The 15,733-nt window shown below is 40.2% G+C and overlaps 1 protein-coding gene across 4 annotated transcripts in view; it reads right to left on the bottom strand.

Moving 5' to 3' along the window:
* The window catches only part of LOC311099065 (catenin delta-2-like), a gene marked incomplete at its 5' end in the record, with an annotated part of 127,846 nt that extends 112,566 nt beyond the window's left edge, over positions 1–15,280 (bottom strand). For all 4 annotated transcript variants that reach the window (XM_084139681.1, XM_084139678.1, XM_084139679.1 and 1 more), the window contains one exon: positions 15,152–15,280. In XM_084139681.1, coding sequence (XP_083995807.1) covers positions 15,152–15,280 — 129 coding nt within the window. The remainder of the gene's footprint in view (positions 1–15,151) is intronic.
* Positions 15,281–15,733: the final 453 nt, after the last annotated feature.

The raw sequence follows: 15,733 nt of genomic DNA, 5'->3' as shown, positions 1-15,733 counted from the left end.
TTGTATCGCCATCTGGTATGGCAACTGCACCGCCCGCAACCGGAAGGCCCTACAGAGGGTGGTGCCAATGGCACAACGCATCACTGGGGGTGAGCTCCAAGCCATCCAGGACGTACAGATGTAGGATCTTAATTTGAGCCAGTTTGCTACAGCAGGAAAATTATCCTGGAGCAAAAGGAAATGTGAATTATTATGTGGATTATAATTCATGGATATTTTGTAGGGGTTAATACATTTTTCATTATGGCAAATCAAGTCTGACATTTCAAAGTGGAAATGACAAACTTTCGAAGCATTTTTAAAACTGAAATACCCTACAGGTTTGCATTTCTTTGTACAGGAAAATTCTCAGCAACAAAAGATTGATCAAATGAAGATCCTACATCTGTACAGTGGCTTGCGAAAGTATTCACCCCCCCCCCTTGGCATTTTTCCTATTTTGTTGCCTTACAAACTGGAATTAAAATTGATTTTGGGGGGGGTTGTATCATTTGATTTACACAACATGCCTACCACTTTGAAGATGCAAAATATTTTTTTTTGTGAAACAAACAAGAAATAAGACAACAAAACAGAAAACTTGAGCGTGCATAACTATTCAAAGTCAATACTTTGTAGAGCCACCTTTTGCAGCAATTACAGCTGCAAGTCTCTTGGGGTATGTCTCTATAAGCTTGGCACATCTAGCCACTTGGATTTTTGCCCATTCATCAAGGCAAAACTGCTCCAGCTCCTTCAAGTTGGATGGGTTTCGCTGGTGTACAGCAATCTTTAAGTCATACCATAGATTCTCAATTGGATTGAGGTCTGGGCTTGACTAGGCCATTTCAAGACATTTAAATGTTTCCCCTTAAACCACTTGAGTGTTGCTTTAGCAGTATGCTTAGGGTCATTGTCCTGCTGGAAGGTGAACCTCCGTCCCAGTCTCAAATCTCTGGAGGTTTCCCTCAAAAATGTCCCTGTATTTAGCGCCATCCATCATTCCTTCAATTCTGACCAATTTCCCAGTCCCCACAGCATGATGCTGCCACCACCATGCTTCACTGTGGGGATATGGACAGATACTCCAATCGCCGCTGTGGAGCTTTGCAGCTCCTTCAGGGTTATCTTTGGTCTCTTTGTTGCCTCTCTGATTAATGCCCTCCTTGCCTGGTCCGTGAGTTTTGGTGGGCGGCCCTCTCTTGGCAGGTTTGTTGTGGTGCCATATTCTTTCAATTTTTTAATAATGGATTTAATGGTGCTTCGTTTTTATAAACCAACCCTGATCTGTACTTCTCCACAACTTTGTCCCTGACCTGTTTGGAGAGCTCCTTGCTCTTCATGGTGCCGCTTGCTTGGTGGTGCCCCTTGCTTAGTGGTGTTGCAGATTCTGGGGCCTTTCAGAACAGGTGTATATATATACTGAGATCATGTGACAGGTCATGTGACACTTAGATTGCACACAGGTGGACTTTATTTAATCAATTATGTGACTTCTGAAGGTAATTGATTGCACCAGATCTTATTTAGGGGCTTCATAGCAAAGGGGTGAATACATATGCACGCACCACTTTTCCGTTATTTATTTTTTTAGAATTTTTGAAACAAGTTATTTTTTCATTTCACTTCACCAATTTTGACTATTTTGTGTATGTCCATTACATGAAATCCAAATAAAATCCATTTAAATTACAGGTTGTAATGCAACAAAATAGGAAAAATGCCAAGGGGGATGAATACTTTTGCAAGGCACTGTATATGCCAGGTGGTGTCTGAGAAAGACCTGAAAAATTGCCAAAGACTTTAGCCACCTGAGACATGGACTGTTCTCCATGTTCCCGTCCGGCAGGCGGTACCGGTGCATCAAGGCTCAGACAAACAGACCCCTAAACAGCTTCTATCCCCTGGCGATAAGACTGTTAAATGGCTAACGACTACTGCTCTCCCTCTCCCACAGACTATCCACACTGACTCTATGCCCATCCACAGGTCTCTAGCCACTCAGACACAACCTACGCTGCTGCTAATATGATTAATGATTAGATTTATTACTTCATTACACTGCTGTCTATTGATTATTGATTGCCAATACCATTAGTATTTATCTATTTATCCTCTACTGGTCACTATTACTCCTGTTTACATGTACATTACCATTAGTACATTACCATAAGTATTTATATATTCCTGCTACCAGTCACCTTTCAGCCCTGTTTACATGTATAGCCTACTACCAGTCACTTTGTATGTATAAACCCACCTCAACCACATCAGTACCTCTGCACATTGAATACGGTACTGGCACTGACCTGTATATACTTGAATTCTCATGTTTCTAATTTTGTATTCTCTTTTCTATTATTATCTATATTATTATTATCATCACAGCATTGTTGGAAAGAGCTCTCAAGGTAAGAATTTCACTCTACTGTTTTACACCTATTGTATTCTGTGCACGTGGCGAATAAACTTTGAAACTTTAAAATTGGGTAGTACTTTACAATAACTCCACGTAATAACGCATTTATAATGGCTTAGTAAATAGTTTATTCATAATTTATTAATCATTACTCCAACATCTGTAAATGTTAGTAACCTAGTTATTCATACATTTATAAACTACTTTTAAAGTATTTAATAATGATTAATAAAATCATTAATAAAACTATTTACTAACCATTATATAAGTATTTTTTATAAATACTTTATAAATGTTTTTGTGACCGGTGTAATTTCTCACAAAAGGATGGACATGCCATTGGTAGACATTCCAGCAGTACCTGATGCTCCTTAATGTCTCAAAATGGCCTACAACATATCAATGGTTAAACAATAAGTACACAATACAGAGGATGTTTAAGAAAAAATATTGACAATTTTATTCCAAAATAGTCACACTGTTGTAATAGTGTGATGTGTAACTTCAGTAAAATAACGTTTTTAGTCAGAAAATGCTAACATAAGCGTTTATTGGCAGTGACTTTTCTACCAAAACCAAAGTGTGGATTGCAGTCACTCCTTAGAGCAGTCTAATCTTGGTTAACCCAGAATTAAAATCTTGCGTAATTTGGTCAGCTGCATAATTAAGTTCTGGGTCCATACGTGTTAGAAATTGGGAGTTCCGGTTTGCGAAGTCTCCACCCTCGCAAAAGAAAACTCTCAGCCAAAGACCACTGCGTACGAGGTAAGGAAACAAATATCTGAATACATTATTTCGCTGAACTATCCCATTATGTCTAAAGAGTTACTACCCCAGTAAAGGTGCCACCAAACAAAGCCATGTGTGAAAATAGTCGGCGGTTAAAAGACTGAAGCACAGAAAACATTTAAAGGTTATACATGAACAATTTCTACCTGCAAGTCATACATCTAACATTTCTACCTCAATCACATATCAATAGTAATGAAGGAATAAAGATCCACTAGAGAAAAACTGAGCGGTCCGGCCAGCTGTTGTTTTATGATTAAATAGCGTTTGCGAGGTTGACAACATTAGCAAAACATTCACAACACAACACATCCTCAAGAAAACAGTTTTTGTGAATAAAATAAACATTTGATATACACTGAGTGCACAAAACATTAGGAACACCTGCTCTTTCCATGACATAGACTGACCAGGTGAATCCAGGTGAAACCTATGATCCCTTATTGATGTCACCTGTTAAATTCACTTAAATCATTCTAGATGAAGGGGAGGAGACAGGTAAAATAATTGTATGCCTCGAGACATGGATTGTGTATGTGTGCCATTCAGATGGTGAATGGGCAAGACAAAAGATTTAAGTGCCTTTGAACGGGATATGGTAGTAGGTGCCAGGCGCACCGGTTTGAGTGTGTCAAGAACTGCAATGCTGCTGGGCTTTTCATGCTCAACAGTTTCCTGTGTGTATCAAGAATGGTCCACCACCCAAAGGACATCCAGCCAACTTGACACAACTGTGGGAAGCATTGGAGTCAACATGAGAGAGCATCCCTGTGGAATGCTTCCGAAACCTTGTAGAGTCCATGCCCCAAAGAATTGAGGCTGTTCTGAGGGCAAAAGTGGTGCAACTCAATATTAGAACAGTGTTCCTAATGTTTTGTACCCTCAGTGTACTTCCTTTAACATCACTGATATGTTCTAGGCTACTTTGAGACCTTAAGGAGCATTAGTTACTGCTGGAATGTCTGCCAATGGCATTTCCATCTTTTTGTGAGAAATTACACTGGTCACAAAACATTTATAAAGTATTTATCAAGTATAAATAGCCCACACTTTAGATAAGGCCACGCAAAAAGACTTAACTCATTATTAGTAAATGGTTTATACAGTGGAGGAAAAAAGTATTTAGTCAGCCACCAATTGTGCAAGTTCTCCCACTTAAAAAGATGAGAGAGGCCTGTAATTTTCATCATAGGTACACGTCAACTATGACAGACAAAATGAGAATTTTCTTTCCAGAAAATCACATTGTAGGATTTTTTATGAATTTATTTGCAAATGATGGTGGAAAATAAGTATTTGGTCAATAACAAAAGTTTCTCAATACTTTGTTATATACCCTTTGTTGGCAATGACACAGGTCAAACGTTTTCTGTAAGTCTTCACAAGGTTTTCACACACTGTTGCTGGTATTTTGGCCCATTCCTCCATGCAGATCTCCTCTAGAGCAGTGATGTTTTGGGGCTGTCGCTGGGCAACACGGACTTTCAACTCCCTCCAAAGATTTTCTATGGGGTTGAGATCTGGAGACTGGCTAGGCCACTCCAGGACCTTGAAATGCTTCTTACGAAGCCACTCCTTCGTTGCCCGGGCAGTGTGTTTGGGATCATTGTCATGCTGAAAGACCCAGCCATGTTTCATCTTCAATGCCCTTGCTGATGGAAGGAGGTTTTCACTCAAAATCTCACGATACATGGCCCCATTCATTCTTTCCTTTACACGGATCAGTCGTCCTGGTCCCTTTGCAGAAAAACAGCCCCAAAGCATGATGTTTCCACCCCCATGCTTCACAGTAGGTATGGTGTTCTTTGAATGCAACTCAGCATTCTTTGTCCTCCAAACACGACGAGTTGAGTTTTTACCAAAAAGTTCTATTTTGGTTTCATCTGACCATATGACATTCTCCCAATCCTCTTCTGGATCATCCAAATGCACTCTAGCAAACTTCAGACAGGCCTGGACATGTACTGGCTTAAGCAGGGGGACACGTCTGGCACTGCAGGATTTGAGTCCCTGGCAGCGTAGTGTGTTACTGATGGTAGGCTTTGTTACTTTGGTCCCAGCTCTCTGCAGGTCATTCACTAGGTCCCCCCGTGTGGTTCTGGGATTTTTGCTCACCGTTCTTGTGATCATTTTGACCCCACGGGGTGAGATCTTGCGTGGAGCCCCAGATCGAGGGAGATTATCAGTGGTCTTGTATGTCTTCCATTTCCTAATAATTGCTCCCACAGTTGATTTCTTCAAACCAAGCTGCTTACCTATTGCAGATTCAGTCTTCCCAGCCTGGTGCAGGTCTACAATTTTGTTTCTGGTGTCCTTTGACAGCTCTTTGGTCTTGGCCATAGTGGAGTTTGGAGTGTGACTGTTTGAGGTTGTGGACAGGTGTCTTTTATACTGATAACAAGTTCAAACAGGTGCCATTAATACAGGTAACGAGTGGAGGACAGAGGAGCCTCTTAAAGAAGAAGTTACAGGTCTGTGAGAGCCAGAAATCTTGCTTGTTTGTAGGTGACCAAATACTTATTTTCCACCATAATTTGCAAATAAATTCATTAAAAATCCTACAATGTGATTTTCTGGATTTTTTTTCTCATTTTGTCTGTCATAGTTGACGTGTACCTATGATGAAAATTACAGGCCTCTCTCATATTTTTAAGTAAAAAAAAAAAAAAAAGAACTTGCACAATTGGTGGCTGACTAAATACTTTTTTCCCCCACTGTAAGGACCTATATTAAACATCTTATGAATGGAGTTCATCTTATAAATGGAGAATATTTACTAATCCATTATAAATGCTTTATTATGTGGAGTTATTATAAAGTGCTACCGAAAATTTTAACTAAATCATATACAGTGAGGGAAAAAAGTATTTGATCCCCTGCTGATTTTGTACGTTTGCCCACTGACAAAAAAAGTATCAGTCTATAATTTTAATGGTAGGTTTATTTGAACAGTGAGAGACAGAATAACAACAACAAAAATCCAGAAAAACGCATGTCAAAAATGTTATAAATTGACTTGCATTTTAATGAGGGAAATAAGTATTTGACCCCCTCTCAGTCTGAAAGATTTCTGGCTCCCAGGTGTCTTTTATACAGGTAACGAGCTGAGATTAGGAGCACACTCTTAAAGGGAGTGCTCCTAATCTCAGCTTGTTACCTGTATAAAAGACACCTGTCCACAGAAGCAATCAATCAATCAGATTCCAAACTCTCCACCATGGCCAAGACCAAAGAGCTCTCCAAAGATGTCAGGGACAAGACTGTAGACCTACACAAGGCTGGAATGGGCTACAAGACCATCGCCAAGCAGTTTGGTGAGAAGGTGACAACATTTGGTGCGATTATTCGCAAATGGAAGAAACGCAAAATAACTGTCATTCTGCCTCGGCCTGGGGCTCCATGCAAGATCTCACCTCGTGGAGTTGTAATGATCATGAGAACAGTGAGGAATCAGCCCAGAACTACACGAGAGGATCTTGTCAATGATCTCAAGGTAGCTGGGACCATAGTCAACAAGAAAACAATTGGTAACACACTACGCCGTGAAGGACTGAAATCCTGCAGCGCCCGCAAGATCCTCCTGCTCAAGAAAGCACATATACAGGGCTGTCTGAAGTTTGCCAATGAACATCTGAATGATTCAGAGGAGAACTGGGTGAAAGTGTTGTGGTCAGATGAGACCAAAATCGAGCTCTTTGGCATCAACTCAACTCGCCGTGTTTGGAGGAGGAGGAATGCTGCCTACGACTCCAAGAACACCATCCCCACCGTCAAACATGGAGGTGGAAACATTATGCTTTGGGGGTGTTTTTCTGCTAAGGGGACAGGACAACTTCACTGCATCAGAGGGACGATGGACGGGGCCATGTACCGTCAAATCTTGGGTGAGAACCTCCTTCCCTCAGCCAGGGCATTGAAAATGGGTCGTGGATGGGTATTCCAGCATGACAATGACCCAAAACACACGGCCAAGGCAACAAAGGAGTGGCTCAAGAAGAGCACATTAAGGTCCTGGAGTGGCCTAGCCAGTCTCCAGACCTTAATCCCATAGAAAATCTGTGGAGGGAGCTGAAGGTTCGAGTTGCCAAACATCAGCCTCGAAACCTTAATGACTTGGAGAAGATCTGCAAAGAGGAGTGGAACAAAATCCCTCCTGAGATGTGTGCAAACCTGGTGGCCAACTACAAGAAACGTCTGACCTCTGTGATTGCCAACAAGGATTTTGCCACCAAGTACTAAGTCATGTTTTGCAGAGGGGTCAAATACGTATTTCCCTCATTAAAATGCAAATCAATGTATAACATTTTTGCGTTTTTCTGGATTTTTGTTGTTGTTATTCTGTCTCTCACTGTTCAAATAAACCTACCATTAAAATTATAGACTGATCATGTCTTTGTCAGTGGGCAAACATACAAAATCAGCAGGGGATCAAATACCTTTTTCCCTCACTGTACATTCACATTTGGAAATGAATACTAGTAGCTTGTGTTTACATTTTAGTCATTTAGCAGACGCTCTTATCCAGAGCGACTTACAGTTAGTGAGTGCATACATTAATTTTTTCATACTGGAATCGAACCCACAACCCTGGCGTTGCAAACGCCATGCTCTACCAACTGAGCTACATCCCTGCCGGCCATTCCCTCCCCTACCCTGGACGACTTGTGCGCCGCCCCATGGGTCTCCCGGTCGCGGCCGGCTACGACAGAGCCTGGATTTGAACCAGGATCTCTAGTGGCACAGCTAGCACTGCGATGCAGTGCCTTAGACCACTGCGCCACTCGGGAGGATAGCATTGATGCCAATGGTAGATTTACACCTAAGTTCAATATACAGTAGGCCTACTCATGCACATTTTAAGTAATGATTAATTAAGTAAAGCGCTTTTTAAGTAAAGAGTTAATGATTAAGAAACTACACTTGCTAAACAAAACCCAAAATCAGTAACTGTTAGACTAGATATACCACGTTGTATGAAATTAAGTGACAAACATGTCCACGCTAAGAGAACGAAATCCCCAAGCACCTCTTAAGAATAATTACTGAGAATATCCCATCTGAGCAACCAGCCTCAGGCAACTTCAGTCAATACAAATGCTCCACTTCTTCTGTGACAAGGCTGAAATTAGTTTAGTGCCCACAAGGTTAAACACACTCCCTGGAGCAGTTAAACTAAAGACTGCTACAAAATGTATCACCTTTTATTTTGGGCAAGAGCCTAGAGGATGGAGGTCCACAGAAATATCCCATTAAACTCGATGAAGAAAGATCCATTTACAACTGTTATTAAACAGACTTTGCGCTACTTGTATAGTATCACAGTACATGAGTCAGTAGACTTGCATTCAAATGTACTTCTCTTGGTATAATAGTTGCATTTACATAACTTTGTACATGCAAGCAACTGTAAACTGTTGATATTGTCTGTCTTAGTTATCTAGATCTTCCAATATACAAATTTTGCGTAACTTTTATAAATAACTCAACTTCTAATTTTTTTCAGCACAAATAAACTTTGTGCTGAGAAGATGCAGTATTTTGGGATAGAAGGACTAAGAACAAGTTAAAATGGACCAACAAAGTTGAAGTCGTTGTTTTAGTTTATGCGGGAGCAAACTTGCTAACTGACAGAATTCCATCAGAGCTGCAAACAACAAAACACCTGACCCACACTATTCCCTCCAAATTTAGCATAACAACAAAACACCTGTTACCACTGACAGAGTATCAGAATGAAAGTTAACAAAGCCATACCTTCACATGGACCATACTTCAGAGAAAGTGACAAAACGCACAGAAATCCCACTTATTGCCCCATCCACAACATGTCTAGAAGTGAATCTGTCCTTATTGAGAAACCGTCATTAGAAACCTGCAAGCCCAGTAGTGACTGCCTCCAAGCAGTAACGAATAGGAGTTCAGCCAGGCACAAAGGTCTCCATGGCAACAGATAATGTAGAACCCCTTTGGTATTACTTATGCAACATTGCATCACAAAAGGACCCTCCCACCAGTCTGACTGCCAAATCCTGCCGCTCTCCAATCACTCTTTTGACTGCTCCTCTCCTCAACACCATCTGCACCCCCCACTGAAAAAGCAGAGAGGGGGTAGCTGGGTGGAGGTGGTGGGGGGAGCAATGGAGTGGGGGGACGGAAAAGCTCCAAAGACTGGCAGGAGTGAGTGTAAGTATTGTTGGGTTGAGGCAGCAGAAATGTCTCCTCTCCCTCTCTTCTGGCCATAGCTTTGCATTGTGCTCTCCAGGGATACACAGTGACTGTTCTGCCTCAGTGCCTCGCTGAGAACTTAGGGAATACACGATACAGTCACTCTTTAAATATAGCTCTGTAAAAAAGACAGGAGAAAATAGGAGAGTGCAACAGAGGCTTCGGAAGTCACTACTTGCTTCCTGTCACTCAAATAAAATCAAATCAAATGTATTGGTCACATACACATGGTTAGCAGATGTTATTGCGAGTTTAGCGAAATGCTTGTGCTTCTAGTTCCGACAGTGCAGCAATATCTAGCAAGTAATATCTAACAGTTCCACAACAAAAACCTAATACACACAAATCTAAGTAAAGGAATGGAATAAGAATATATAAATATATGGATGAGCAATGTCATTGTCAGAGCAGCATAGGCTAAGATACAATAGACACTCACACCATAAACATTGTATATGTATATCCTGTATGATGCACTGTAGTGAAGAAAGTATTTCAGGGGACCCAAGAAAGACAGTCATAAGATAATAATGAGGTAGCCAGTCTAAGTCTTTACATTAAAAAATACTGGTACCCCTACAATAATGCATCTCACCTTGCAACTGTCTCCAAAAACTGTAACAATAGGCCTAAGAAAATGTACATTTGGGTATGATTGAGAAAACTGATAGAGCTCAGGGCAGCTGAGAGTGAATAGCAGCTGAGAGTGGCTCTAGAGTGAATAACTTAACAAAGCTTCTCATATGCAAAGCTATCTCCTCCCAAACCATCTCTTTATTCAAATCGTCATTGGGTCAGTATACCAACTCTAAAACATGTTCAGAATTTGAATAGCCAAAGCTTAACAAGACACCAAAAAAAGAAGTCTGCTGGAACTGAAAGACATGGCTAAACTGGTTAGAAGGATTTTTCCGTATACATACTGTGGAACAGTGTAGAATACCCTGATTTCAAATGTGCGTGTGTGGTAAAACTGAAGAAATACCCACTAAATACTTCAGTTAACTAGTTTAAATGGGCAGATTGTTCAATCAAAAGCTTGCCTGATAATTGCATTACAAGAGAATCAAGTATACTTCCAGCCCATTACTAAGGACAAAAGAGAGGGGGAGGGGGGGGGGGGGTGTATGCACAATAGCTTGCAAACAGTGCATCCCTGAAAACACAATTAAACCTATTAGTTGGTAGAATAAATGACTAGGGGACAGAAGATGGGATTCTGCAGCTTCCGGAATCTATAGTAGCTATGGTCCTCGAGTAGAAATGTCTATTTGTGCCTTGTGGTACCAAGACTGACATTTAACTTCTTCAGAGGAGACCATTTGATTACAAAATGTCATCCTGGGTATGCCTCACACATTATTTTGGGGGTTTCATCTGATTCCTAAAAACCCAGAGGGGAACTTAATTAGTACAAAACCAAAAACAAGGAACACCCTGTAACAGAATAAGACTGTGCATGGAAGATTGGCTGGAGAATAAAAAAAGTGATGGAACTTTCAGTACAGGTATGTAGGCCTACACAAAATATACCACATTCATATGAGGCTAGGGGTGTCCTACCAAATAACATTGAACTAACCCAAAAAATTAAACATTGAGATTCAAGGTAGCCTATTAAGCCTAAGATAATCGTATTGGCTGAACTTGAGCAGAGAACCTATGGGCTTTAAAATCCTTGGCTTAAATACTCCCGTTGAGACAACATTTAAAACCTTTTCCTGGGTTGACTGAAGAGCTCACCACTACTGCTGACCGTCTTCCCACTCCTCAGCTGAGTAACGCAGTGCTGAATTTCAGATTGATCTGTCTAATGCCTCATTCAGATTTGTTAGAGCAACTGTATGCCTCTAAGCCACTCAAACTGCACTTCTACCTCTCTGCCATGGTTGTCTGATTCCCTCATTCAAGCCAGATGCAAAGCCAAGACATTCACAAGTTCCATTTTCACAGTTTTCCCCCTTGAGTAAAATGACAAAGAAATACTGTCCTAAATGCCAACACTTTGCAGTCTGAAACAAAGGAAATGTAAAGAAGTGAGAACTCCAAATCCCTGCCTTATTCCCCAAAAACCACTCTTACTGAATAAATATTCACAATATTTTGAAATCCCTTCTTATAATAATACAGTACTATGAAATTATAATCCCTGTACACACAGTATCAGACATGATTGTGTCAGATGTACTGTTCATTGGTTGAGTTAATGCTGGCAAACAATTCTGCTTTATAATATTACAAATGAGACACAAGGACCAACACGAACAAATAGCCTACTTGACGAATGTATTGGAGAATTCAACAATGAACACAATTAACTATAACTGAGGGATTGAGAATGTATCACCCTGATTGAATGTAGCTAGCCAGTCATGACATCAGTCATCAACTTCAGTTTATTTTATGAGCATTAAATGATAAGATGTGTTATTCCTAATAATGACCCTGTCCTGCATGATCCTCATATACATTTTCACTATCTGGGCTCGACATTCACTCACAGCTAAGTCATGTCTCCATATTGAACCTTTTGTTCGACATGACTGGTAAAGAGCAGCACTGTAATATCCTGAATTTGATTGATACGCTAAATGCTATTATGCACATAATTATGATATGGACAAAGTTGGGGGAGGGGATTGATGAAGAAACTATTCAATGTAATTTACTGATGATATAATAACAATATAGAGTAAGTAACAACATTAGGTTTTCAAATTAACTGACCCTTTTTTCACAGACACAATTCAGTCTCTATAACCTTATTCAAAAACGTCCTATTCATTATAATAGTCTCCTGTCCTCTAACCGCAAAGCATCCCACATTCTAGAATGTTACAAATTAGAGTGACTATTTCACAAGACCTAATAATTCCCATTAATTATTTCAGGCTGCTGAAATGACATCACTTCAGCAAAACCCATTTGTTTAAAAACCCATTAAGTCTTAAGAGGTGACCATGAATTAAAAGAGCAGATTAGCATTCTCTCTCTCCCCAAATGAAATAACACGTCTGAATATTCTAGCTAAATACATTCCTCACATTGCTGTAGAAATTATTGCTAGATGTTTGATATGCCAGCGCTCTGAATAAGATGACACTGATTTGCATTCCCATCTTGCCCTCACCTATAGGCTACTAATGGCTCCGGCTGGTTTCATTTGCTCACTCTGTTGCCTGCTGCTGATTTGATTCCTGATTTTAGAGCCTCCATTGTGAGAGGACAAAATGAGGCATCACACGTTGGTATGTACGTCACTACTTCAAACCATGGTCACTGGCAGATCCAAATGAGGCTCAATAATAACCAAGCATGGTGGAACATAGTTAATCTAAATATCCTTGGGGACCAAAAACAAAGTCACACCATACAGTACTAGAACCATCCCAAGGCTACAGTAAGTTCAAGTCTGGTAAGTTCAAGTCAAAGTTTCACCTCAACCCAATGCCAATAAACCCTTTCCACCAACACACTCCTCAAGCCCCCTTATTGTTTATGTCCAAAGCCAACCGACCCTATGACTGAAAAATGTAGTGGTTACCTGTCCTGGTAAATCCAATTTAGGGCTAAATACACAGACTGTATCATCACATGTTATCAAACGTTAAACCTTTTGCTGACTGATGCTGTTTGCCATCTAGTGGTGGGGATGTAACAAAGCATTGACCATTAACACTGCCTTTCACTATTACACATTTGGAGGTACAGTTTATTGTAAGATCAACAAACATATCTAACATCAAACATGAAATGTGAAAAATGACAATACTAGCAATGGAAGAAGACATCAAAATACATATATTCCTAAAATTCATAGAGCTTTTCAAATGTTGACCCAGTGGTTTATGTGTGGTTGCTCACGCTTGACCTCCCTCCTCTCACATGCACAGGAAGTAGACAAATCCCCTGAAAAGCATCAACAATGAAAACGTCTGCCTTTTATTTGTATTCAAACAACTATCCCAATGCTGTCAACAGAAGAAAAAAACAAAGAGCCAGCCGTGACTGAGGTGCACTGGCTTGAATAAATGCAAGCTTGTGGAGATCTACACACACACACACACACACACACACGCCCCCCTGTATGCATGCCTGTAGGCTTTTATTTTTACCCTCCTGTTAGGGCCATTAGTATGTCCCAGAGCAGCCCCATGGGTCTGTGCGATGCGCGGCGGTGGTCCACTTTAACATTCCACAGCTTGTCCTTTTCTCTCTTCTTCTTAAAAGCAGGAGGAGTGTCAGTGTAACCACTGTCATGATGCAGGGGATTGTCAGGGTTCATTTCCCATCTACACACATGGCCTTGGTTCTACTCTAAAATGGCTGCCTGTGAGATAAATAAATAGGATATATCTTATTGCTGGTAAGGAATATCAGTAGGATACTTCCATAATGTAACTACAAGCCAATTCTATTATATTGAGCACAATCTCTTATACAACTGAACATAGTTTTACACAGCAAACGCATTATATGCAATAACAATGTGCAGAATTTATTTTCCAGGTCAAGTTTCTCCATGTTCCGTACTAGTGAATTACTTACTTCATTAGTTACTATATTATTACAGATATATTTTTGTTAGAGACAGCTACATTTCAAAGGAAAGGCATAATATTAAACAGGCCTACACAAAGTCTAGTCTCCTTATAGTGTCACCTGCTAATGAGAGTGGATGTTTGACTGTCCTCTGCACCACACACTCACAGAATACAAATGGCACCAATTACTTATGTCTCTTTTCCTCACTGCACACCTGCAGAACACTGACAAGTTTACTTCATCATCAGAGAGCAACACAGAAGGGCTAAATAGTATGGATTTCAGGCACTGAAGAGGATCTTATGATGAAAAAAGTAATCTGGCTGCTGGTAGCAATTCCACCACTTTTCAACCTCATTTTCATTATCTCCAGCACAATACCAGTGTCTACATATGTGAAGACGGTGCCTTTCCACATTTTGTCGCAAAAAATATATAGTTAAAAAGTTATTCCTGATGACATCATTTACAATATTTAGCAGACGCTCTTATCCAGAGCGACTTACAGTTAGTGAGTGCATACATTATTTTTATTTTTTCATACTGGCCCCCCGTAGGAATCGAACCCACAACCCTGGCGTTGCAAACGCCATGCTCTACCAACTGAGCTACATCCCTGTAAAAAGTTAAAACATTCTAAAAACAGTGATTTTCATCACTATGAGATTCGTGGTGACGTGGGGAGCAAGAAAATATCCTTGTTGCAGAATCTTTAAAATCACAGTTTTTCATACTTTTAATCCTACCCTGTGATGTCACAGAGACCATTTTTTAGGACCTTTCTTCTTATCTTTTTATCCACAGATCATAGAAATGAGCCATTTTCACATTATGTAGACACTGGTATGGTGCTGGAGATAGTGAAAATTAAGTTGAAAAGTGGTGGAATTGCCTGTTAACGGCTGTACCGACTAAACCAATAACATACTTCATATTAAGTTGCCGTCAGTTAAAGGGGAATTTTACTTGAATATATATTATTCATTAGTCCATTTTATATACAGTCACACAAAATTGCGCATTCAAATTTCATTTAAGTTTTCACAACATATTGCTTTCAATCTCCTGATGCCTAAAATCAAGCAAAAGCAGAAATGCTGATCTCATGATGACGTGTTTTGCATGGAGGGCGTTGCTCTTACTCTGAAAGTCACCCCTGTATGTTACACACAGAGTAAAGCTGGAAGGCCTTACCTGTTCCTTGACAGAGGCCAGTATGGCTGACGTGGTCTCCGTCTCAGAGCCGTCTCCATTAGAGGCATTTAGAACTGGGCTCAGCATTGTGGGGTTCTCAGAGTCAGAGGCTGGGTCTGGAACTGGCATAACTCCTGAAAGGCAGAGGATAATGGATAAAGTCAGCATTAGCATGGGACATCATCCACTATAGGATAAAATGCAGAAATTGTTCAGTTATGATATTCATCGCTTAAATTTCATGAAACATTTTGAAACCATTTACATTTCTCATGTTGGTTCTTCACAAATCACAAATCACAACGTGATGTGATAGATTGACATGGAGGGAGAGATCCTCAACAAAATATATTACTGTATACTGTAGTTTCTCTCATACCTCTCACAATTCCTAACCCTTGTATGAAGATAACTTTTTTAAGCGGGTACTTTGCCTCGGTAGAAAATCTGGATACAAAGAGATTAATCTAGTTCAATCAGATTGTGAACATAGCTAACACTTAAACTATATCAGTCATATCATAATCTGCCCAGTAATCATCTTGGCGAGAGCATGTACTAATGATTCCTGTGTGTGTGTGT

Source organism: Coregonus lavaretus (genome assembly GCF_964263955.1).
Source record: "Coregonus lavaretus genome assembly, chromosome: 23".
Classification (NCBI taxonomy): Eukaryota; Metazoa; Chordata; class Actinopteri; order Salmoniformes; family Salmonidae; genus Coregonus; species Coregonus lavaretus.
Note: the sequence above shows the minus strand (reverse complement) of the source record. Positions and strands in the feature narration are given on the sequence as shown.